Source organism: Rhinoderma darwinii, chromosome 3, assembly GCF_050947455.1.
Source record: "Rhinoderma darwinii isolate aRhiDar2 chromosome 3, aRhiDar2.hap1, whole genome shotgun sequence".
NCBI lineage: Eukaryota > Metazoa > Chordata > Amphibia > Anura > Rhinodermatidae > Rhinoderma > Rhinoderma darwinii.
This window is the reverse complement of record NC_134689.1, coordinates 58,271,448-58,298,522: the sequence shown is the minus strand read 5'-3', so window position 1 is coordinate 58,298,522 and position 27,075 is coordinate 58,271,448. Positions and strand designations below refer to the sequence as shown.

The window sequence follows — 27,075 nt, the reverse complement described above, 5'->3', positions numbered from 1 at the left end:
TAATTCGAGGCGTAAAACGCCTCCATTTCGCCTGAAAAATGGTCATGTGCACATACCCTTATATGGTGCTGTTAGAAAAATGAAAAACAAAAAAATTTCCACAGATGCTGTTCAGTGATGGTGGTCATTGATTTGCACTCAGTGACTGCAAGACGCACACACGGAGATTGTGCCGGTGAATATTTTTTTAACAAAAATGCTGATCAGTGACGGCGGTCAATGATCAGCGCTCAGAAGCCGCAGGTCATACACAGGGGGGGTAATGGGGTGAGGGGGCTACAGGAAGAGGGGCTGGGGACTGACAGGAAAATTTAGGGACAGATCTAGTGCTATAAAAAAAAAATCAGTAGCACAGTTTATGATGATCCCACAGGATGCAGAAGAGGATGATTGCAGCCCAGAAGGCCTCAGTAACGATAAATATGGCTCACAGACATTCACACACCAGCTCTGCTCACCATTCCTAACCGAAATGAGGTGGGCAGAGCTGGTGCCGGGTGTTTGAAACACCTGCCATGGCTGTGATTGGTCGGTCTGACCAATGCAGAGCCACTAATGGTAGCGATCGGGAAGGTGGCACCGCCGTCAACACCACATAAGTAAATAACAGGGATTGGTGCTATCCTAGACAGCACTAATCCCTACCATATCACTGTGCCCTGTGGCACAGTGATAGGTTAAAGCAACAAATAGCTGCTATTGGCCGGTCTGAATTAACTGGCCAATCGCAGCGATTACCAATACGTGGGGGGCACGACAGCCACCTGGGCGGTGAGTAAAGATGGCCTGCTGTCAGCAACTTTTAAAAGACTTTAATTAAAAAATGTTTTAACTTTTTTAGATACAGCTTGTATTTATACTGTATACATACAAGCTGTATCTTGCTGTCAAAGCCGATTCCATCAGGTCTGCTGGAGTGATAGCTCAGCTAAAAGATGGTCCTGCAGGATTCAACTAATAATGATCACATTTATGTATGCAGGGTACATAGTTACATAGAAGCTGTATCTTAAACAGTAAAAAAAAAATTTCATCAAAGTCAATTAAAAAGTTGCTTAAAATTACTTAAAACATTGTTTTTTTATTTAAAAAAAAATTGAGTTCAAAGGTGTACTTAGCCCTTAATATAACATTATTCTATTGCTGTATACATATTCTAATTTTTAATTTATTTCTTTTTTTACCAAAACCATCCTTTCACGCTATCTAGGCCACCTAATATTTTATCAGATTTGTCTGATAATGAGGGGGCGCTCTTGCACTCTTAGGAAGATGTTTTCATGGTATACCAACCATAGAGGCAGACCATGTGACTGCTATGGGGCCTGTAATAAGAGGTGGGCCCGGCACTAAACTACTCCTCCTACCTCCCGATTCATAGACATTTTCCTGCAGCCACCACTAGGGAGGGCTAACTGCATAAAGATTTTTATATGGCTCATTATGGGGAATTTATTAAAAGGTTTACGCCACCTTTAAAAAGTAGAAAATTATAACACATATAACTCCATATTTGCGCAATAATGTGGTACTTTTTTTAGCTTTTTTTGGCAATTCTACGTTTTAGTTTTTTAAAACAGCTTTAAGGGAGGGACGGGTCCACCAGTGGTCTGACAAATTCACTATAATTTACAGTACGTCAGAAATTGGCCTATATTATAGTGGAAATCTATACCAGCTCACATATGGTATAGACATCACTTTCTGGCAGACGGACGTGCGCCTCTTAATTTAAAAAAAAGTCGTATCTTACTCCTGCGGGCTTCAGACTAGACTGACATCAAAAACTTCCCTATTGAGTTTAATAGGAGCTGTATAGATCCATATGTATAGAGCTCTCTCTGGTGGTGGCTTTGGGTAGCCAGAATTTCAACATGTACTGTGTAAAGGGAAGCATGAGGTTTAGAGTTGTATGAGGTAGATATATCAATGAACTTACAATAGTTACAAAATACATCGAAAAATATGATTTAGACCCTGCCATTTATGGAGCTTCTGTGGCGTTTTTCTGACATACAAATAAAGTATATGGACAAAAGCTGGAGGTGGCTGGTTCACTCTCACTCTGACTCTCACTCTGACTCTCAAGGTATATCCCTGTAATTCCATTCGCTCTACATCACTGTGCTGGTTAAACTTGTATTGTTTCCATGTGACTATTGTTGTGACTTTCTTAGATAAGTGATACTTTATCATCTAGCACTTTGTAGACTGATTACCTTCTTTTACTTGATATATTATCATTGTTACTCAAAGCTTAACCCCTTAATGACCAGCCTATTTTAGACCTTAAAGGAACAGTGTCATCACAAATTATTTTTTTATATGTTAAAGATGTTAGTGGTTTATTAAAAACGTTTATATTCATTTGTGTGTTTGTGTTTTACTTTTTCTTATTTTTACACTTTTTCTTCCCTATGGGGGCTGCCATTTTTTGTTCCATTTCTGTGTGTGTCGATTAACGACACATACAGACATGGAATACGGCAGCCACAGTCCCATAGGGACTGCGAACGGCTCCCGTCCCATTGACTGCAGTGTACGGCGTCTGTGTGGGAACTGCGCATGCGCCGCTCCCACACAGTCCTATTCGAAATTGGCGCCGTCCGGCGCCATTTTCCTGTGGACCGGAAGTCGCGGCCGGACAGTAATATTACTACTTCCGGTCGCGGCTTCCGGATTTGTGCACTTGCACCAGCGGCAGCAAACGGAGCGGACGGGCCGGAGGGAGCCGCGGCGGCAGGAGCAGGTAAGAGATTTCAATGTATGTTCGTGTTTGTGTGTGTTTACTACTGTATGTAAACCTACTACACTGTGGGTTAGCTCAAAAAATGGCGACACACAGTGTAGGAGGTTACATCGTTCAAACCCCTCGTTTATCCCGGCACTAGCCAGGATAAAGGAGGGGGGGATGCTGAGAGCTCACTAGAGCGAGGGCTTTTAACCCAATGTTGCAATGCTGCAATTTTGGGAACAGCTCCATCTAGTGACCAAAAATGGGTAGTATTATAAATTAGAAATAATTTATAATATTTCCTGGACTCGTGCAAAAAAATAAAAAAAATTTGAACAATGTTTAATCACCCACACACTAAATGTTTAATTTTTTTTAAAAAAACATGTTTTTCTGGCAACACATTCCCTTTAATGACCAAGCTATTTTTTACGTTTTTCCATCGTCGCATTCCAAGAGCTATAACTTTTTTATTTTTGCGTCTACATAGCTGTATAAGGTCTTCTTTTTTGCGGGACAAGTTGTATTTTTTAGTAGCACCATTTTGAGGTAAATATTATTTATTGATTAACTTGTATTAACTTTTTTTGGGGTAGAATAGAAAAAAGTCAGAAAATTTGCCACTCTTTTTTGCGTCCTAAATCTACGCCGTTTACCGTGTGGTATAAATAACACAATAACTTTATTCAGCGGGTTGTTACGATTGCAACGCTACAAAATTTGTATAGATTTTGTATGTTTTACTACTTTTACACAGTAAAAACGCTTTTTTTCAAAATTATTTGGTTTTGTGTCTCCATATTTGAAGAGCCGAAACGTTTTTATTTTTTCGCGGATGCAGTTGTATGAGGGCTTTTGTTTTGCGGGAAGACATGTAGTTTTTATTGGTACCATTTTGGAGTAGATGCGACTTTTTGATCACTTTTTAATCAAATTTTTTTAAAGTCAGGATTCACAGAAAACAGCAATTTTTCCGTTGTTTTTTATTTTATTTTTTACGGCGTTCACCGTGCAGGTTAAGTAATGTAATAGCTTTATAGTCGGGGTCGTTACGGACGCGGCGATACCAAATATGTGTAACTTTTTTACTTTATTTTGTTTTTTTAATACTAAAGCAGTTTGTAAGGGGAAAAAGTGGGTTTTTCATTAACTTTATTAAACTTTATTAAACTTATTTTAAACTTTTTTACTAGTCCCACTAGGGGACTTTAATATGCGATCATCCGATCACTATTATAATACACTGCAATGCTTTTGTATTGCAGTGTATTACTGCCTGTCCGTTTAACGACATGACCTAGCAGGCATTCACTACAGGCAGACCTGGGGGCCTTTATCAGGCCCCCGGCTGCAGTTGGAGACACAGACACTCGGCGATCTTATCGCCGGGTGTCAGTGGGATGAGAGGGAGCTCCCTCCCTCTCTCCAAAACCACTCAGATGCTATTGCGCACCGCATCTGAAGGGTTAAACGGGTGAGATCGATACTAATATCGATCTCACCCGGCAGAGCAGGGACGCCCCCAGCCCTCAGCTACCTCTGGCAGCTGAGAGCAGGGAGATTTGACAGCTCCCTGCTCTGTTTACTTTATTCTGATGCAGTGCTGTAAAAAGGCATATGCATCAGAATAAAGCCCGTAAGTGGCCGCCGTGAAAAGGCGTATTGGCGGTCACTAACGGGGTAATATAACTGGGGTATTGACGTCGCCAACTTGTTACATATATTGTTTGGCTCATCAGTGCAGAGAGTGGCTAATTTCCTTATGTGCACCAGCTTTTTGTTGTTTCAGCTTTGCATATTTTCCGTTGTACTTTGTTGTTTTAATTTTTAATAAATAAAATTATATTTGATACCTTCATCACTCTGATTTATAGTACTCAATTAGGGTCGATTTTCAGTTTTGCATATGTATTTTGAGTATTTATTAGTGTATGTGTATGTCAAAAATTCTAATGTTTTTTTTTTTTTAATTTTTAGTAATTAATCTGCCCATAATAAAAATAAAGAACTAAAAAACATGGAATTAATTAAACTAATCTAGAAAATGAAAGCCTCATAAGTCTTTTAAAAAAAAAAAAAAAAAAAAAGAGGTCTAAGCGGTTTCAAAGATATTATCGTTTAAAGAAGTGCATATCAGACAGGCAGGGAAAATTTGACCAGGACACGGGAATCAATGACCCTTGGTCATGAAAGGCTTAAAAAGGCTCTGTCAGCACATTATAAGTGTCCTATCTTCTACATAATGTGATCGGCGCTGTAATGTAGATTACAGCAGTGTTTTTTATTTAGAAAAACGATCAATTTTTACTGAGTTATGACCTACTTTCGATTTATACTAATGACTTTCTTAATAGACAACTAGGTGTGTTTTTACTTTTTGACCAAGTGGGCGTTGTAAAGAGAAGTGTATCAGCGTCATACACTTCTCTCCATTAATTTATGCTACACATAGTGAGCTTACTAGATCACTATGTGCAGCCACATACACACACATTAACGTTACTGAAGTGTCTTGAGCGTTAATAGACATCACTTCTAGCCAGGACATGATGTCTATTCAGAATCCTGACACTTCGGTACCGTTTGTGTGGCATTTACAGCACTGCAAGCGTAAACTCACGAGATTACGCTGTAAATGACAGTTTACAGTGAGATTACGCTTGCTGTGCTGTAAGTCCAACACAAACGTTATCGAAGTGTCGGGATTGTGAATAGACATCGCGTCCTGGCTGGAGGTGATGTCTATTAACTCTCAAGACACTTCAGTAACGTTAGTGTGTGAGTATGTGGCTGCACACAGTGATCTAGTAAGATTACTATGTGCAGAATAAATGAATGGAGAGAAGTGTATGACGCTGATTGGTCAGCGTCATACACTTCTCTCCACAACGCCCACTTGGTCAAAAAGTAAAACACGCTCAGTTGTCTATTAAGAAAGTCATTATCATAAAGCAAAAATAGGTCATAACTCCGTCAAAAATGATAATTTTTCTAAATAAAAAACACTGCTGTAATCTACATTACAGCGCCGATCACATTATGTAGAAGATAGGCCACTTATAATGTGTGATAGAGCCTCTTTAACTTAAAAAAAAACCTGTAGTACCTTTATCAGAGTTCAGTGTGGGGTCGGGTCGATTTAAAGTTAAGCTACGGGGTCGTATGATTTCTGTGTTTGCCCCTGGGTTTTGTAGTACTGGGAAATCCCACTCTTTGCTGTTCAGGAAAAGTATGGAGTTAAATGTTTTTTCCCTTAAACATCATTTATCACCTATTCACAGGATAGGTGATAAATGTCTGATCGCTGGGGATCAGACCGCTGTGACCCCAAGCAATCATAAGAACTCAGGTCCCCCAAGTCCACTGTGTGTGCGCATGCGTGGTCACCACACCATTCACTTACTATGGAATTAACAGAGAAAGTATGCTAATTCAAACTGTCGCCATAGCCACAGTGATTACCCGAGGATATACACATTATATATCAAAATGTCCTAAAAAGAATAGGGATCTTATTCTAAAGGTATGTTCACACGGCTTATTTTCGGTTTTAAAAAATAAGCGGGTTAAAAAACGCCCGCGAAAAAGTTCATGTCACTTCTTGAGCCGTTTTTGGAGCTGTTTTTCATTGACTCTATAGAAAAACAGCTCCAAAAACGTCCGTAAAAAACGCAGCGAAAAACACTTGTTAATTAAAAAAAACTTCTGAAAATCAGGAGCTGTTTTGCCTTGAAAACAGCTCCGTATTTTCAGAAGTTTTTTGCTGAACGTGTGAACATACCCTAAGGGTATGTGCACACACACTAAATACGTCCGTAATTGACGGACGTATTTCGGCCGCAAGTACCGGACCGAACACAGTGCAGGGAGCCGGGCTCCTAGCATCATACTTATGTACAATGCTAGGAGTCCCTGCCTCGCTGCAGGACAACTGTCCCGTACTGTAATCATGTTTTCAGTACGGGACAGTTGTCCGGCAGCGAGGCAGGGACTCCTAGCATCGTACATAAGTATGATGCTAGGAGCCCGGCTCCCTGCACTGTGTTCGGTCCGGTACTTGCGGCCGTAATACGTCCGTCAATTACGGACGTAATTAGTGTGTGTGCACATACCCTAATACTGCCGACTAGATGTAAATGTACGGGGAAAAACGATCGTAGTAACAATCCTTCCTCCCTGTACTCTCCTGATCATTGCTTTGTTTGATTAGAGCAAATGAGCAACGACAAGCTGTATTGTCAATTGGTGCTCGTTAATGGGTGGTAAAACACGGATGCAGGCACCCGAGGGGCTAAGGAGAGGATACCTTCTGACTGAGGGGGCTAGGGAGGGGGAATTCATAACAGCAGGCTTTGAGTTAATTAGCTATTGGTTCCCCTTGTTTAATTATAAGTGGGGTCTAGTTAATAAAATCTCTGGAACAATCATTTTCTGCACCCAGCGTGCTCTGGTAATAATTGGCCCCTATATCCGATATCTGAGATAACCAACACTTTGAGATCTTTTGGCTCTCCTAAACTGTTTATTTCAAATAAAATCTGTGCCCTACCTCCCTTTTTCCTATCAAGAAGTTGTTTTGTCTTTTGTTTAATGACCTTTGAAATGTGTATTATGGGTAAAAGGAGGGACACACCATTTTGGCAGTGGTAGCGCTCCTCAGTCTGAATATACACCTATATAAAACCACTTTACGTAGACACTGAGGGAGAGATACTGCTCCAGCTTAACTCTCCTCAACCATCCCCCATGTCTAATATTTACTGTTTAATCTAGATGGATTTTTCGGAGAGTGAGAATGTTTCGTAAGATTTACAGAGAACCTGCAAGGAATGGAAAACAGACTGCTGGCAGATGGAGAAGCCACTTTTCCCTAATGAGGTATATGATATAGTTCCTTATATGCAAATATACTACTGAGTTATGGAAACAAATTATAAGGATAGGTGTATCTGAAGGTGTCCTGTGGTATCTGGCACCAAGATGTTAGCAGTAGATCCTTTGAAGCGGTTGTGCTAAGATAGATATTTATCACCTTTTCAAAGGATAGGTGATAAACGCTTGATCGCTGCGCTACTCACCATTGGGAGCCCCAGCAATTGCTATAACAGGTAGTCCCGAGCCACCCATTTTTTTCTCACTGCACTCCCTGCAGTAACGAGGAGATTGAATGGAGAGGTGGTCGAGCATGCTCCCTGCCACTTGATTCAATGTCTATGAGGCTGATGGAAACAGCAGTTTCTTGGCATTCCACAGTCACGTAGACTTTGAATAGAGTGGTAGGGTGCATGTTTGACTGACGCTCCATTCAAAGTTCTCATTACTGTGGTTGTGCAGTGAGTAGGACCGATCTAGTGATCAGTGGGGGTCCCATTGATGGTTGTGTGAATAGGGGATAAATGTCTATCTTGGAACCACTTTAAGTCCTGTAAGTTGTGAGGTGAGGCCTCCATAGGTCAGACTTATTTTCTCAGCACATGCACATTTAAAAATCCACAGCATGCCCTCCAATCCACAGGAGAAAAATCTGCTACACATGAATAGGGCTTTGTAATAAACCATTCTCTAACATTGCAATGTAAATTTGTTGCAGAACCTGCAACAAATCCACCACGTCTAAACCTATCCGTACAGATGTAGTGCTGCTCATCGCTGGGAGATATACAGCCTATTATTCATCTATCTTTGTCATGTGTAATTGAATAAAGATTTAATAAATTAAACAAATAAAACTGCTTGGGCTCTGATACAAAACTGGTACATTTAGTTGAAGTTGTAGAACTTTTCATTATACACTAATTCCCTTACTTTCTACCAACAGCACAATGAGGGTATGCTCACACGCTCTATTTTCAGCTGTTTTTCGGGCCGTAAACGGCCCGAAAAATGACTGAATATGCATAGGCTGAACGTATCCAAACATCTGCCCATTGATTTCAATGGGAAAAATGGCTTTCCGTTCCTATGGGGCATTTTTTAACGTGCCCTTTTTAATAAGAAGCCGTTTTTGGAGCCATTTTTCATTGTCTCAATAAAATCTGTGAAGCTGCTGCATATTGCTTTAGCTTGTGGCTACAGTAAAACAGAAAAGCACATTAACCTTTTCCTCCCTTTAGGAAGTACAAGTCCAATTGTAGTGTCCCTACAATTGCTAGAAAGGAACATTTTAGAGGAGGTCCCTACTCCTGGGAGAGGAACTGGAGTTTATTCTCCTGTAATTCTAGCTCATATGCCTTAGGACAACTGTATGAAAGGTATCGACCTCCGATTATTCAGGAAGAAGAAATTCAGATAGGAGACAATCAGATCAATGAAAAGGAGATTTTATATCATCTCTGGTCTTTAAGAATGCATACCTTCACATTCCCATTTTCTGCCTCTCAGAAAATATGTAAGAACAGCTGTGTATAAGAGGCAGTGTCAAGAACCCTGCAATTCACAGCTCTTCTGCTCAGAATCTCTTCGGCTCTTCACACCTTTTCTAAGGTTGTGTCCAATATAGCTGCCTTTAGGACCACAGGTGATATCTGTGATTCTATACCTGGATGATTCATCCGATGCTCCATCTTCAAACTACTGTCCAGTAACTCCAACGCTGTTGGATAATAAATTGGGAAAAGTCGGACATTGTTCCATCAAGAACAAAGACGTTCCTAGACTTTGTCATAAATTCCCAGAAGATATTCTTTCCCTTCCTCCTGCTTGGCGGGAAAGAATCTTGGCAGCAGAGGGTCCATAAGTTTCATGTCAGCAGCTGCAAAGGCAGTTCTTTGGGCCTTAGGGCATTTACAACCCCTCCAGAGAGTGATCCAGAACCTAATGTAACGCAACTCGGAGCGGTTGAGCAGTAGGTGCACTCTGTCATTTTAAACTCAGGAATCCCTTAGACGTGGAAACATCTCAGAAACGGGAGGTCCTTGATACAGCATTTCTATCTTGGTGAGTACATATGCATCTCAGGTAGGTTGGGAGAACACTTGGAGTAGTAAACAGTCTGAGGCTCAAGGAACCCTCTCTAGAGGTCTATGTACTTGATCCTAAAGGAGCTCAAAGCCAAATTATATACTCTGCAAGTCAAGGGGAAAACAGTCCGTGTAAAGTTGGACACCATAACATGAGGCAGAGTGGCACCCGAACACAACAACTTCTCAGGGCAGTGGGGAAGATCTTGACATGGACAGAGTTGAACCTACCCATCTGTCTGCTGTACATATTCAAGGCTACCTCAACAATACTGCCGACCGACTGAGTCAAAGTCTAGCAGTCCCGGGAGAAATGTCTCTGAATCTAGAGATCTACAAGCAGTTTACCAGGATGTGGGGAGTGCCAGAGAACGATCTCATAGAGAACAGATACAGGGCCAAGGTGGAAACATTTGTCTCCCTTTATCATGGGGACACGCCCTTGGCAGTTGATGCCTTGTCCATCCCTAGGAGGTTCAGGCTGGACTACATTTTCCCTCCGGTTTCCTTGATACCCAGGGTACTGATGAATATCAGGCAAAACCAGGCGATGTTAAAAGCCTTCATACCGATCTGGCCACAGTGGTCATGGTATTCCCAACTCATTCAGTGCAGAACTTGGTGTCTCAGAACACTCAACTCTGCTAGGAACTGAAGAGTTTCAACCTGACACCCTGAAGGTTGACCAGCCCCTTTTATAATCCCCAGGGCTCTCCAATGAATTTATGAAGACCTGCTCACTGTCCAGGTCTGAATCTAACAAGAAGGCTTACACAAGGGTCAAATTGATCTTTTCAGCTTGGTATTCCACTCAAGTAGTGGATAGTTCCAACCCGCAGATTAACAACATCCTATACTTCCTGCAGGAAGGGTTCTGAAAAGGACTGTGTATATCGACCTTAAAGGGATAAATTTAGTCCAGGTCTGACTTTTTGGGTAAGATCCCAGTCACCAAGGCCCTTGGTGAAAAGTGGGACTTTGCTCTAGTACTAAGAAGTTTATGCTCATCTACCTCTGAATCTCTGGAAGAGGTCCCACATAATTACCTATCCTAAAAGGTTATTTCTTCCTGGTCATAATCAAGGGCAGAAACAGGTGGCGGAGAGCCCCTGTGCAAGAGGGGTATGCTCTCCAGTAGTTTATCATTGCACACCACGTTGTATCTCTCCAACAATACACCAGTAACTGTGAGCCAATGTCTCAGTCCCTTACATGCAATGTACTGGGTTCCTGTGCAGCTGCACGGTTTGCACATGTGGCATGTCCGTTGTAGCTATTACATCGGTCAAGAGAATAGAGGAGCTTCAAGTCTTGTCATCAGTGGATCTGTACATCAGATTCCTCCATGGTCTTGCTAAGGCTACTGCCTAACTTCACTCCCAAAGTTCCCTCATTTGTTACCTGTAATCAGGTCAGCTCCCGTCCAGTGTTCTGGGATGAGTCTTCCTCTCATGAAATCTCCATTTCTAGAGCTATCCTGTTGTCTTGAGATCTATTTGGCTTGGAGTAAGAGATCAGGAAGGTTGAGAATTTATAACCATGGGTAGATGAAGTGTAGAAGCCATTGTTAGAACTCTGAACTACCTCATTTTTCTAGAGCCCACTCAACTAGAGCAGTATCCACCTCTTGGGCTGAATAATGTCTGATCCAGCTGAAACAGATTTGCTGTGCATCTTGGAGCTCGCACTTAATATTTATCAACCATTATAGGCTGAATTTATGGTTCTCCGAGGAGACGGCTCTTGAACGGTCAATTTTGAACTCCACCAGACAAGAGCCTAATTTCCATTACTGTGCTGCTGGTAGGATGTAAGGGAAGTGTAGATTTGTAACGTTAATATGTTTTCTCTTAGGGTATGTTCACACATATTTCTGAGCATAAACTCCTAGAAATATGGCTGGAAAAAACACTTGCAAAATGTGTACAAACAGCTTCCCATTGAATTCAATGGAAAATACACTGTGCTTTAAACATGAGGCGTATTTTTATGCTGCTGAATTTTAAAAAAAAGCCTCGTAAACAAAAGCCTCGTGAAAAGTAGCATGTCACTTCTTGAGGCGTTTTTGCAGCTGATTTTCTATTGACACTGAAAAGCGCTTAAAAAAATGCCTCAAAAGCAGCTTCAAATGGAAAAAAAGCTTCACTTTCGGCTTCAAAAAACGCCTTGAAAACAGCTCTGTAATTTTGAGCAATTTTCTTATTGTACATGTGAACATACCCTTAGTCCTAACAGCAGAACAAGCTTCCCGCCCTAATTAATGCTACTACTAGAGAGGCTAGATGTCCTTTTATAGGGAAGGGGCTGTAGTTAATTGGTGTTTAATTTGATTAAATTAAAAATTCCATCTGTCTTACTAGTACACAGGGGCACAAATACGCCATTATTAGCCATTATTGTGCTGCTGTTAGGACTAAGGGACAACAGATTAACGTTAGAAATCTATCATTAAGATTTATTTACCAAAAAAAACGGAAAATCTTTTTCATTTTCCACAAAGTCATTGGGATTTTGTATTGGGGTTGTGAATGTGACTAGTGATTAGTCATTGGGATTTTGTTAGGTTGCATAAAATATTTTATGAAAAGCGCACATGCTACTTCTAATAACTGTATAAGCTTATACATACCTATTAATAGCATGAACAGGTGGAGGTGGTGCTCCTGATAACCTTGCACAGGCATAATAATCACCCATGGATTCAATAATTCCAGCTAGCGTAGCACTAAACATCCCTAAAACACCAGCAATGGTAAATGTAGGTAGTCCCCACTGACCTAGTGTAATAAAAAAAATTACATTATTCATTGAATGTTTTTTTTAAGTAAACATTTATTACACTTTTTATTAAGTGTTGTACAATATACAGATATTTAGATAAAATAAATGAAGAGAGCTTTGTATTGAGAACTTACAATATAATGTAAAGTTATGAAATGCGTGATATTTCCATTACATTCATGAATGCATTATTGTTATATAGAATTATTTGTAGAAAACAGATAACAAAGCTATCTGTTATATGTTACTAGCTGCTTTTAGCTGATGTTCTTAACTACTGGCTGAGAGGGATCTTGTACTGGGAACTACTTTCTATTCAGCCTCCTTGTTTGGCACGTTGGCTGTTAAGCTTATGCAATTACACTATTAGGCCTTATTCTCATGAACGTGTTAAATGTCCGTGGGATGGCCGTTGAAACAGCGGCCATCCCACGGACCTATGTAATTCAGTGTGGCCGTTGTTTCAACAGACCGTGTGAAGGGTCCGTGCGAAAATAGGACATGTCCTATCTTATCACTCATCATGCATCCGTCCATAGACTCTCAACTATGGAGAATGCGTGACATAGTGTGAATCAGGCCTTATAGTTCTATTAAAAAAGAATTCAGACCCCAGACCCAAAACTTTGGGTCTGAAATCTGGGGTCTAAATTCTATTGGGGTGTGAACTCGATTGGGTTCTGGATTCTGAATTAATTTTAGGGTCTTACGTCTGGTGTCTGCACTATTTTAGCAATCTGAAGTCTGCAGTCTGAATTAAATGAATAAAGCACTGTACTCAAATATTGCTTGTTATTAGCTTTACTTTCTCTTTTGAAAAAAAATAATTAATTTGGTGATTCCTGAGATAAGAAGTTTTTTCAGGGGTTCCACAATCGCAGCCAGATGTTACCTAAAAGTGTAGCTAAACGTTTGACAAACTTCTAACATGTCATAGTGACATGTCAGAAGTTTAGATTGGTGGGGGTCCGAGCACTGAGACTCCCACCAATCGCTAGAACGAAGCAGCTGAAGTGTTCGTGCGACCGCTCAGTTGCTTCGTGTCTGTTCGGCTGTTTCCGGAAATAAATGTATCAGTGTACGGACTCAATAGAAAGTCTATGAGCCCGTACTCTGATACATCAGCTTTCCGGAAAAAGCCACGAAGCGGCTGAGTGCTTACACGAGCACTTCAGCTGCTTTGTTCTAGATATTGGCAGTGATATGGAAAGAAAAAAGAAAACATAGAGCGCTCCTCTGGGGTATTGCTATTTTTGCAAGGTGGTCAATAGTAATATGCTTAAAATTAGATTTTACACTCACCTTTTAGGCTGGATTCACACGAGCATGTTCGGTCCGTAAAGGACGGAACGTATTTCGGCCGCAAGTCCCGGACGGAACACACTGCAGGGAGTCGGGCTCCTAGCATCATAGTTATGTACGACGCTAGGAGTCCCTGCCTCGCTGCGGTACAAATGTCCCGTACTGTAATCATGTTTTCAGTACGTGACAGTAGTTCCACGGAGAGGCAGGGACTCCTAGCGTCGTACATAACTATGATGCTAGAAGCCCGGCTCCCTGCAGTGTGTTCGGTCCGGGGCTTGCGGCCGAAATACGTTCCGTCCTTTACAGACCGAACATGCTCATGTGAATCCAGCCTTAAAGTTGTGCTTGATGGTCTCAATACTCCATATGTGTGCAGTCTGCTAGCCTCTGGGTGAAAACCGGCTGAATGATCAGCGGTAGTCAATGTTGAAGCGATTCAAATAGTGAAAAAGTTATGGCCAATTTCCTACTAATAACGTTTGCATAGGTGGAATTGGGCTGGATTCACACGCAGTTTTTTTATTGTGTATTTTGTACATGCGTTTTTCCTGATGTCATTGAAGTCCTATAAAGAAGCCTATGGAAAAAATGGCAAAAAAAAAAAAAAAAAAGAAGCCATACCTAGAGCATGCTGCGTTTTGAAAAGATGCCACTGACCCCAAAAAAAAACGCTACAGAACACTAAAAACAAAAATGCTGTGTACGTAGATTTTCTCATATTTTACTAAAGACTTTAAAGGGTAGCTAAACATTTGACAAACTCCTGACATGTCATAGTGACATGTCAGAAGTTTGGATTGGTGGGGGTCCGAGCACTGAGACCCCCACCAATCTTTAGAACAATCCAAATAGTGAAAAAGAGATGTTTTTTCCATAAGCTTCTTTATAGGACTTCAATGACATCAGGAAAAAGGCATGTACAAAATACACATTAAAAACTGTGTGAATCCAGCCCAATTCCACCTATGCAAATGTTATTAGTAGGAAATGGCCCATAACATTTTTCCCAAGACACCTCCACCTGTATGTATTGGGGATCAGTACTATAAGAGCCTCTTTTATACAAGGGGGAGAGTAGTATCCCCACTAAAGGATTGAAAAAGGTCGAGCAGATGACGGACAATAAGGTCAACATACAATTTCTACCATTCTATTGGGAGACCATCCAGACCGAGGGTTTTCCTTTTTAGGTAGGAACTAATAGCCTCTTTAACTTCCTCTATAGTCAGATTAGCTTCCAAAAAAATCTAAATTTTCATCTTCCAGGATGGGGAATATAATGTTATCTAGGTATGTTTCCAGCTCAGATGGGTCATTTGAAAACTTAGATGAGTACAAATCAGAGTAGAACTTAGCCAAGACTTCATTAATTAATTAATGACTAAGGGGTCATTGACAGGCAGCCCAGTGGACGAGGTGATTTCTAATATAGGATTTGGTGTGGTGTCCTCTCTAGCCAAGTAAGCCAACAAGAGACCATTCTTATCCCCCTGTTCAAAAACCCTCTGTTTGGAATATGAGGTTTTCTTCCTGGTAAACTCCATAAGTAGAAGGTTATACTCACGTTGCTTCGCCGTGAAGGTAGTAAAGGCCGAGGTGTCCCTAGTCCTAAGATATGCCTCCTCCACCACAGTAAGTTCAGCCTCCAACCCTGTCCTAAGATATGCCTCCTCCACCACAGCCAGTTCAGCCTCCAACCCTATACGCTGTTTAGATAGTCCTTTTCTATGTGAGGATATCGTTCATACGACCACCCCCCTGATATGCACTTTGAAGGCATCCCACACCAGATTGCTATCTGTAAATCCCAGGTTAGTATGCCAGAAATCAGTAGTTTCTTGTTCGAAAGAATTCGCAACCGCCATACAGGAGAGCCACAAGAGAGTTAGTCTCCATATCTTCAGTTTTGCAACTTCAGGGTATCCCAAAATTTTCATAAGTGGAGAGTGGTCCACTTATGATAATACAAAATATACCCCGATGGAGATATTTTATCTATTTTTTCTATCACATATACCAGAGAAGCATAATTTCCAAATCCTAGGTCGATTCTAGAAAAGGACTTATGAGCGGAAGAATGGCAGGAATAGGCTAAGGAATTAGGGTAACGAGTTTGCCAAAATTCTCGCAGATAAGTTGCAGCCCAATTAACTAGAGAGGAACCAGACCCCAGGTCTCCCCTCAGTTTATCCAATTCAGAGCACAGCAAGAGGTTGAAATCCCCGAGGATCAAAAGAGGAGCTGGGCCGAGCTCAGTTATCAGAAACATTATGTCATTGAGCAATTGAATAGTAGTTGGAGGGGGATTATATACATTAATAATGATAAAGGACTAAAAGTGCAACTGGGATAGCAGTACAATGAATCTTCCCCTAGGATCTGTCTGTCTTAACAGATGTAACCTCACATTGTAAAGACCTGTGAACCATCAATAAGACCCCACAGAAGTAACTGGAGTAAGAGGCATGGTATCCATTCCTGACCCATGGCATCGTATTTCGGAACCAAGTAAATAAGTCTCTAGTAAAAGTATCCCCCCGAACTCGAGACCGTTTTCAATCCCGAATGCAGCATGTACCAAAAGAAAAAAAAAAAGACAGAACTTTAGGGTATGCTTAAATGGTTAGTGAAAAGGGGGCAGTCCCCTTTCAGCAGGGTGCAATAAGGATACTCAAGTAGGACTAAGAGGCTCAATATAATTACAAGGAGTGCTGCGAGGAACGTATCCAAGTCAGGGTGTATCGCTGAACACTCATCACATCTGAAGACATCTTCGAGAAAAAACCAAGTCCTCACGGAAGAGCAAACTTAGGAACACGTTTCTTGACAAGGAGTAAGTGCCCTTGGATAGAGTCACCCATCGTCACCGAGGACATCAGCAAGGAGAATCAAAATCCTTACAGAAGAGCAAAGTTAAAAGCATGTTCCATTGTGCAGAATAATTCCTCTCGATTATAATTCCTCACAGCATAGGAAGACACGATGCCACAGGAGTAGAAAAATCAGAGTCCATGACGTTCCAAACAGGCAAAAAACAATAGAGGAATTGGCATTTTTTTCCAGTTTTAGCTCGCAAAGATTTGTTTTTTGGTTTCTCAGTACATCATATGGTGCTATAAATGGTGTCAATGGAAACTACAACTCCTCACGCAAAAAAATAAGCCCTCACACCGTTCAGAGGTGCAGTTTTTAAAATGGGCCGAGTTATGGGGGGTTTCTAATATATAGGCCCCTCAAAGCCACTTCAAGAGGCTCTGTCACCAGATTTTGCAACCCCTATATGCTATTGCAGCAGATAGGCGCTGCAATGTAGATTACAGTAACGTTTTTATTTTTAAAAAACGAGCATTTTTGGCCAAGTTATGGCCATTTATGTATTTATGCAAATGAGGCTTGCAAAAGTCCAAGTGGGTGTGTTTAAAAGTAAAAGTCCAAGTGGGCGTGTATTATGTGCGTACATCGGGGCGTGTTTACTACTTTTACTAGCTGGGCGTTCTGATGAGAAGTATCATCCACTTCTCTTCAGAACGCCCAGCTTCTGGCAGTGCAGATCTGTGACGTCACTCACAGGTCCTGCATCGTGTCGGCCACATCGGCACCAGAGGCTACAGTTGATTCTGCAGCAGCATCAGCGTTTGCAGGTAAGTAGCTACATCGATTTACCTGCAAACGCCGATGCTGCTGCAGAATCATCTGTAGCCTCTGGTGCCGGCTCGTCTGACACGATACAGGACCTGTGAGTGACGACACAGCGTGATCTCTCGAGAACACGGCTGTGTCTGCACTGCCAGAAGCTGGGCGTTCTGAAGAGAAGTGGATGATACTTCTCGTCAGAAAGCCCAGCTAGTAAAAGTAGTAAACACGCCCCGATGTACATACACAATACACGCCCAGTTGTACTTTTACTTTTCAACACGCCCAGTAGTACTTTTGCAAGCCTCATTTGCATAAATACAAAAATGGCCATAACTTGGCCAAAAATGCTCGTTTTTTTAAAATAAAAACGTTACTGTAATCTACATTGCAGCGCCTATCTGCTGCAATAGCAGATAGGGGTTGCAAAATCTGGTGACAGAGCCTCTTTCAGAACTGAACAGGTCCCTGAAAAAATAGCCTTTTAGAATTTTCTTTAAAGGGAAGGTGTCATAAATGTTTTAATTTTTTTATCATATTGCTTTTAATATTATAATAACATAAATTTTTAGTCATCAGAGAGTGGGTATTCACCCCTTTTCTTTGCTTCCTCTTCATATTTTTTTTTTCTCTCTCAAATTCCCCTATACCCATTCATATCCTTCCTACCCCTCTCTTCCCGCCTTCTTAGTGTCGGGGGATGGCCTCGCTAAAGATGTGTACCCTGAATGTCAGGGGATTCACGCGCGCAGATCCTCTATGATATGCATCAGGAAAGGGTCCAACTCTTGTTTTCACAAGAGACCCATTTTAAAACGGCACATACTCCTCGTCTTAGCACTCAATACTACTCTAAGTGGTATCATAGCACGAATGCGGAGTCTAAAAGTAAAGGTGTCAGTATTGCAATTCATAAATCCCTATTGCATGAGGTATTGGCGACGGCGTCAGACACGGAGGGGCGCTACTTATTCGTCAAAATTTCTTTATATGGCAAGGTGATTACGTTGGCAAACTTTTACTTACCTAATCAGGATCAGGCTCGGGTTTGCAGGTCGTTGTTGCGGAGGTTGGAGGACTTCTCGGAGGGCCTCTTGGTAATTGGAGGTGATTTTAATCTAGTTCTCGACATATATCTTGATTCCTCGTCAGGTAAAAGCTCAGTGCCTAGGTCCCATTTGTCTGCTTTATCATCCACACTACATTCAATGCAGTTGGTCGATGTTTGGCGCATGCTTCACCCACAAGTCAAAGACTATACCTATTTCTCTGCATTGCATAATTCTTACAGTAGAATTGACATCATCTTCTCACGTGGAAACCCACCACAATGATTGGGAATGTACTCTGGTCAGATCACGCTCCGGTGTATCTGATTTTGGACATTCCGGATAAGCCGACCCATTTTAAGAATTGGAAGCTGAATGATAACCTCCTGAATGACACTGTCTGTCTGACAGCAATGAAGGACTCCATTCAGTCCTTCATTCTTAATCATACAGCTGATACAACAGCCTTACCAATGCAATGGGAGGCATTGAAATGTGTGTTAAGAGGAGTTCTTATTCAACATGGGTCACGCCTGAAAAGGGAGAAAGGTGCTCAAATGACTAAATTGTTAGATAGGATTAGCGTTCTTGAAGCCCATCATAAACGTACACAACTCCTCTCTGTGCTCTCAGAGCTCGACCTTGCGAGGACTCAACTCAAGGCCCTTCTCGATCAATCTTACACTAGGTATAGAGACAGGAATCGGAAGTTCTTTTATGAATTCGCTGACAAGTGTGGACGACCTCTTGCAAGGGCGCTGCATCCCAGGTCGCAGGCTGCTTATATCCCTAAATTACATACAGCGTCGGGGCAGGTGGTTGCTGATCCAAAGGACATTACCACATGCTTCCAACAATACTATTCTACATGACATCCCGGTGGAAGCGCTACAGTCCAAAATAGATGAGTATTTAAATGAGACCCCGGTCCCTACGCTTTCCCATATAGACTCTGATACCTTGGAATCTGACTTCACGGAAGATGAAGTACAGCAAGCTTTAAAAGATTCTCCATTGGGAAAGAGTCCTGGCCCTGATGGTTTCAATAATAAATTTTATAAAACATTTCAGGATTTACTAATTCCCTTTTTAACACGGGTCTTCAATTCCATCACTCCAGCATGCGGTTTCACCCAACAGTCACTTGAGGCACATATCACATTGTTAACAAAGCCTGGGAAAGATCCTACGTCTTGCCCTAACTTCCGCCCGATCTCACTGATCGATGTGGATGTCAAGCTATTTGCGAAGACCATTGCGTCACGCATTTCTCCTATCTTACCCTCTCTCATTCATGATGATCAGGTAGGATTCGTTAAGGGGCGAGAGGCAAGAGACAATACGAACAAAACCATCCTTCTCATGTCCTATGCACAACGACAGCATATTCCTGCATGCCTGCTCTCTGTGTACGCCGAAAAGGCGTTCGACAGGGTTAGTTGGCAATTCCTCCGGAGGACATTGTCACAAATTGGTTTAGGTCACAATATGCTCGGTAAAATCATGTCTCTGTACACAAAGCCCACAGCTCGGGTCCGTGTGAACGGGTTATTATCGGATACACTACATATTTCAAATGGTACTAGGCAGGGATGCCCATTGTCCCCTATTCTATATGTTCTCACTATGGAACATTTGGCTAGTGCTCTGCGAAATAACTCCTCCATAAATGGAATAACCGTGAGATCACTGCATACCAAACTTGCTTTGTATGCTGACGACCTCCTCTTGTATGTAACAGAACCTATTGTGACTTTGCCATCCATACTTAAGGAATTTGAACGTTTTAGTCAGCTCAGCAATTTCAAAGTTAATTACTCTAAAACTGAAGCTTTAAACGTTTCCCTCAGCAGTGAGTCGGTTGAACACTTAAAACAAAACTTCCCATTTAAATGGCAACAGGAGTCTCTAAAGTATTTGGGGATCAACATCCCAAAGGATTTGACAGCGTTGTTCCGTCTGAACTACATCTCTTTATTGCATCGCACCCTGAAAGATGTAGAGCAGTATTCCTCGGCTCGCCTTTCCTGGTTTGGCCGTATCAATGCTGTGAAAATGGACATTTTACCTAGATTTTTACATATATTTCAAACGGTACCGATTCAAACTCAATCTCACTTTCATCAATTACACAGAGGCATAAATAAATTCATTTGGGGCCCTAAAAAACCTCGAATAAGCATGGAGGTGCTCTGCAGACCAAAATTGGAGGGAGGGGCGGGGTTACCGGATTTTAAAAAATATCATTCTGCAGCATTGTTGATGAGAATTGCTGATTGGTTTAGATCATTTACTCACAAACAACGGGTTCGCCTGGAATTTGAAATTTCACCTTTGCGACTAACTTCTCTCCCGTGGATTGCCAAACAGCACAGAAATACTCTCATGCTACCATTGTTAACCCAACAATTTTTGGTGGCCTGGGATAGGGATGCGGCGCTCTCCAAATTAACACATTGTCCTGGCCCTTTCACTCCTTTATTTGACAATCCAGACTTCACACCATTGGTGGGAGTTGAGGAATTTTTCTTGGAGGAAACAGGACAATGTTAGACTCTCTTCCATACTTGCAGACACTCATGAGCTTCACACTTTATTGTCCCTGAGGGATTCTTGTCCTCACAAAAGATTATCTTGGATGGAATATCTACAACTTAGAGCATACATTTCCTCTTTCTCAGATTGTGAGGCTCTCACCCTGGACAAAACAGCATTGGAAGCCTTCCTATTGATACCTTCTATGCCGACTAAACTTTTATCAACACTACATGCTTTTCTGCGCGCTTGCCCCGAGCTTTCGCAACTTAGGTACGTACAGGCGTGGGATCGTGAATTGGGATTTCATATACAGGATGAGGATTGGCAAAAAAATTTTTTGCTCACCCATAAATTGCCATCAGCCTGCTACGCCCAGGAAAAGAATTTTAAGATTCTCACCCGTTGGTACCGATACCCGGTCTTCCTGCATAGAGCCTTCCCCGTGTCTGATCAATGTTGGCGCTGCCTTTCAGCTTTGGGAACCATGTTGCACATATGGTGGGAATGTCCCATCTTATCTCCGTTTTGGACTAACATATTCAAACTGTATAATGTGCTGTTTGATTCTCAAATTCTAATTGAACCTGCCATTGGACTACTGCACCTTTTGCTAGGCAATGTCACAGTTATGAAAAAAGGTATTTTCAGACATTTTCTCACTGCAGCTAGGTGCGTGATTCCTAGACACTGGAAATCTACGGGATGCCCTTCTCTTCGTGAATGGGTAACCGAGTTGAATCATATCATGAGAATGGAGGGCCTCTTGGCAGGAGACAATGGCAAACGGGACAGATTCATGACTACATGGAGGAGCTGGATTCTGTTTGCGGAGAGTGAGGCCCTTCCACGTTGGCTGGAAGAACACACCTGAGTTTCTTTTGTCAGTCCTATGTCTTGGGTCGCGGCCATCCCTCTCCACTCTCCACCTTTTACCTGTTCTGCTTTCCTTCCTTTCCCGTACCCCCTTTTTTATTTTATTTGCTTCTCATTTGATGATTCATATGCTAATGTACACTTCTTGATGCTGACATTTTATATACTTTTCCTGTATTGCATTTGCATTGTATTCAAATGTTTTATTTGAAGTGGTTCAGTTGAACTGCCACTCGTTTATGGGCAAAAACAATGTTATATATTTGTACTGAAAAATGTAATAAACTTTGATAAAGAAAAAAAATAATAACATAAATTAAATTTATGTGTTCTCATGTTCTACTTTTTACTTTGTTCTTACTTTTACTTCTCTCATTTTTTTTTTCATCTCTGTATGTGTCGATTAACGACATATACAGAGATGGAATATGGCACATACAATCCCATAGAGAATGCGAACGGAAGAAGTTCCATTCTCTGAAGCGTACGCTGTCTGTGTGGGAACGGCGCATGCGCCGCTCCCACACAGACCAAAACAAAGCTCATTCGCAGAGCGAAATCCAGCGCCATTTTCATGTGGACCGGAAGCTGCTGCCTGACAGTAAGATGTCTTCCGCCCGCGGCTTCCGGTCATATGTTCAAGGAAGCGAAGGCGCAAGGAATAGGAGCGATGGCGGTAGGAGAAGGTAATTTATGTTCGTGTATGTGATGTGTGTATTATGTTCGTGTATGTTCGTGTTATACTGTCTGCTGAGCCCTGTAGCTAATCCTCCCACACTGTGCAGTCGCTCAGAAAATGGCAGCGCACAGTGTAGGAGGTTTGAAGATTCAAACACCTCCTTCTCCTGGCACTACCCAGAAGAAGGGAGGGGGCATTGTGTGAGGACATTAGAGAGAGTGTGTCCACCCCAAATTTGCAGCATAAATCAATGAGGTTGCTTTACCACATTGCCCATGCTGCAATTTTAGGAACTGCTCCCTCTAGTGGCCAGCACATGGAAATGTTAACAAATTAGAATCTAATTTATAATATTTCCTGACTTGTGAAAAAAATTAAAAAAATTAAAACAATGTGTAATCACTTAAATAATAATTGTTTAACTGAAAAAAAAAATTCTAGCGACACATTCCCTTTAAAATGTGAGAAATTGCTGCTAAAGTTCTAATCCTTGCAATATCCTAGAAAAACAAAAGGACGTTCAAAAAACGATGCCAACATAAAGTAGACATAAGGGAAATGTTAACTAGTAACTGTTTTGTGTGGTATTACTATCTGTTTTACAAGCAGATACATTTAAATTGATAAAAATGCTAATTTTTGCAAATTTTCTCTAAATTTTGATATTTTTCAGAATCACTTGGATAGGCAAAAGCATTCCCAAGTTCTTACCACATATAGTAACACATGTCAGATTTGAAAACATAATCTCTGTCCACAAGGCCAAAACAGGCTGTGTCCTGAAGGGATTAAGTCAGTTGTTGACGAACAGGGGATTTGGTAGCTCTTTATTTTAAACTAGATGGAATGTATTTAGTTCTCTTTCTTCAATTTATCTTCCACCTCAATATAAAAAAATCTGTTTTGAATGATATCCAGGAATTTGTTGGGGCTAATCCTAAATGCCCAGTGTACCTTGTGGGAGATTTTAATAAGCTCATAGCTGGCAACATGGATAGATGGCGTATTGATTCTAATTTTTCTGAAACTTCTGACTCCAATTTCAACAAATATACTAGAAATTTCAGTTGGCTCTATGCCTGGCAGCTGCTGAATCCTATCTAAAGATGTACTGCTTTATTCTTCATCATACAATGTAATTGTTAAGGAATCACTAGTTGAGAAATTCCCCAGAGTGCAAGTTATGGCACTGCTCTGTAAGCAATTCCCCAAAGGCAGCTGGAGACCGTCTGGATAAAGCATTCAGGTAATCCGCTACCTCAAGCCCATCACTACTCTGATCAGCATAGTCTAAGGATATTCTATGGTCTTCACCAGAGTCCACCGCAAGGCCGGTTGGATTTGGCTGCATAGAACCCAGGTTGCATTAACAGAATACAGTGTTGGACAGGAGGTGCAATTCAGGCAATACCAGAACGGAAGCCAAAAGACAGAGGGTAACAGCAAACAGAGTACACAAGCAGGAGAGACTGTAAGTCCAAATCAGAAATCGGAGGAATACCAGGAGTTGTCGAAGTCAAAACCAGCCGAGAGTAGAATGTCCAAATAAGTGAGCAAAAGGGTTATTCTAAAGACAAAGCCGAGGTCCAGTTCCAATGATCCAAATAGTCAGGTGATACAGGGAGTAGCCATGAGCTTGATCAGATACTTGCATACACAAAGAAATTCACAAGCAACAATGAAAGAACTGACCAAACTAAAATACTCCACCCTAGAATCTGATAGGAAGAAGACTTGGATCTGCAACTCAAACTAGAGCCACCCAGAAGGTAGGCTAGAAGTCATGACAATCTTAACCCCTTCCCGACATCCGCAGTATATATACGGCGCACGCCGGGTGGGGGAATATGGAGCGGGCTCACGGGCTGAGTCCGCTCCATAGAGCGAGTGTGTCGGCTGTGTGTTACAGCCGACACTTCCGGGTTACGAGCGGGATCGCGCTTTAGCGCGATCCCGCTTGTTTAACCCGTTAAATGCCGAGTTCAATAGAGATCGCGGCATTTAAATTACTAAAAACAGGGGGGCGACCCCCTGTAACGTCTCAACGCCCCCCCCCCGCGGCGAGATCGGGGGGAGCCGTTGGTTCACACGGCTGCCTGGGGGTCTGACGAAGTCCCCCAGGTCCGCCATCTTGGTACTCCTATGAAGCTTTGCCTCCGGCAGGGCTTCATAGGAGACTGTCAGAATCACGATATACTGCAATACATTAGTATTGCAGTATATCGTGCAAGCGATCTAACGATCGCTGGTTAAAGTCCCCTAGGGGGATTAATAAAAAATGTAAAAATTAGTTCAATAAAGTTGTTGTTTTTGTGTAAAAAAAAAAATATATTAAATGTTCAAAAAAAACCCCCTTTTTTCCATTTTCCACCTAGAGCATAGTAAAAAATTTAATAAATAAACATAATTGGTATCGCCGCGTCCGTAAAAGTCTGAACTATCACAATATATCATTATTTAACCCGCACTGTGAACGCCGTAAAAAAATAAATAATGTAAACGCCAGAATCTCTATTTTTTGTTCACCTAATCTCCCACAAAAAATGAAATAAAAAGTGATCAAACCGTCACATTTACACCAAAATGGTATTATTAAAAACTAAAGCTTATCCCGCAAAAAATAAGCCCTTATACCACTTAATCGATGGAAAAATAAAGACGTTACGGCTCTCGGAATTTGGCGAAACAAAATACATTTTCTTTTTTACACTTAGGTTTTTACTTGTAAAAGTAGTAAAATATAGAAAAACCTACACATATTTGGTATCGGCGTAATCGTATTGACCCATAGAATAAAATGAATATGTTGTTTTAATTGTACAGTGAATTCCGTAAAAATGGCGCGCAAAAAACCATGGTGGAATCGCTGTTTTTTTTCATTTTCTACCCCACAAATAATTTTTTTCCCGTTTCCTAGTACATTATACGGCAACATAAATGGTGAAACGAAAAACTACAACTTGCCCCGCAAAAATCAAGCCCTCATAGTACTATATCGACGGAAAAATAAAGGCGTTATGGTCTTTGGAAGGTGGGGAGGGAAAAACGAAAATGAAAATCTGAAAAAGGGCTGCGGCGTGAAAGGGTTAAAGAGACGAACGTTGCCTAACAGTAATGTCTCAAATTGATTATTTATTAACAGATAACTTGGGTATGGCAACGTTTAGCGGTATTAAATATTGTGTCAGATGTGTATCAGATCATAAACCTATTGTAACGTCTATGGCCACGGTCCGTCATTCGGTCCTTAACCTCGACGGCCATGGACATCTTAACTCGCTGCAGCGTCGTCCTCCTGTGTGGCGCCGGCACTCACTTCCGGACCTCGAGTGTCTCCGGCGGGCGAGTGTGCACATTTTTGCAGGAAGTCTGCAATCTAGCCCAGGATGCCCTGGGCTATAAAAAGAGCTCTGTCCTCTTGCTCTTTGCCAGAGCGTTGTTTGTTACCTATCGTTTGTTGTGCTTATGGTCTCCCAGTGACTTCCAGTTTCCCAGTGTACCTTGCTCCTGTATCCCGTATCCTGTTTCCGTGCTACCTAGTTCTAGTGCCATGCTGTGCTACAGTCTACGCTTGATCTGCTACGCCTCACCTGACGACTTCCCGCCGCCTGGTCCTGGACGTGCCTGCCTCGCTACTGCCTACGATTGCCTCAGGTAGTCTCGCTGAACTAATTGAACTCTGTACTTACCTGTTTGGCCAGTTGCCATCCTGCTACACGGTACGGCTCAGTGGGTCCACACCCCGCATCGTGACAGTACGCTCTGGCCATGGACTCCGCTGGTCAATTCAAGGGCTTGGCACCCTCCCAAGCCATGCAGGCGGATCTGGTTGATCTCCGAGCTAGGCAGGATCAGCTCCTTGTGGCAGTGGACTCTATGGCACAGCAGCTAGGGACGCTAGTTGCTTCTCTTCCTGCCTCTATGCAAGTCCTTCAAGCCGATCCTCCTGTTACTCCTCCTGGCAGTTCCTGTCCGGATCCTCGGTTCTCGCTGCCATTGCCCTCTCGGTTCGATGGAGACGCCAGTGCTTGTCGGGGGTTTCTGAACCAATGCCACATTCATTTTACCCTGCACTCTCGAGCATTTCCGTCAGATGGAGCCAAGATTGCATTCATCATATCCCTCCTGACTGGCAAGGCCCTGGCATGAGCTAATCCTATCTGGGAACGTCAGGGACCCGAGACACGAGATTTCCAGGAGTTCGTGCGAATATTCCGTACTGTTTTTGAGGAGCCTGGGCGAGTCTCATCGGCAGCCACAGCCATCTTCAACCTTCGCCAAGAGGACAATGACGCCTTCGTGGCATCCTATTGGCAAGACCTGTTGTCCGAGATCAAGGATGAACTGGCTGCTCGAGACCTGCCTTCTGCCTTGGACGACTTGATTCTGCTTGCCACTCGGGTAGACATAAGGCTGAGGGAAAGATCTCACGAGGTTCGTCAGGAGCGTCGGCGCCCTAGACTGGCACACAACTTTCAGCAACCCCTCTTGCCTGCTTCTATTGCTTTGCCCAAGGTCCCGATG

The 27,075-nt window shown here is 42.1% G+C and overlaps 1 protein-coding gene across 1 annotated transcript in view; it reads right to left on the bottom strand.

Moving 5' to 3' along the window:
* SLC23A1 (solute carrier family 23 member 1) overlaps positions 1–27,075 on the bottom strand; it is a 514,793-nt gene that overhangs the window by 142,016 nt on the left and 345,702 nt on the right. Inside the window, exon 10 of the mRNA XM_075859964.1 lies at positions 12,323–12,470. Within this exon, the coding sequence (XP_075716079.1) occupies positions 12,323–12,470 (148 nt within the window). The remainder of the gene's footprint in view (positions 1–12,322; positions 12,471–27,075) is intronic.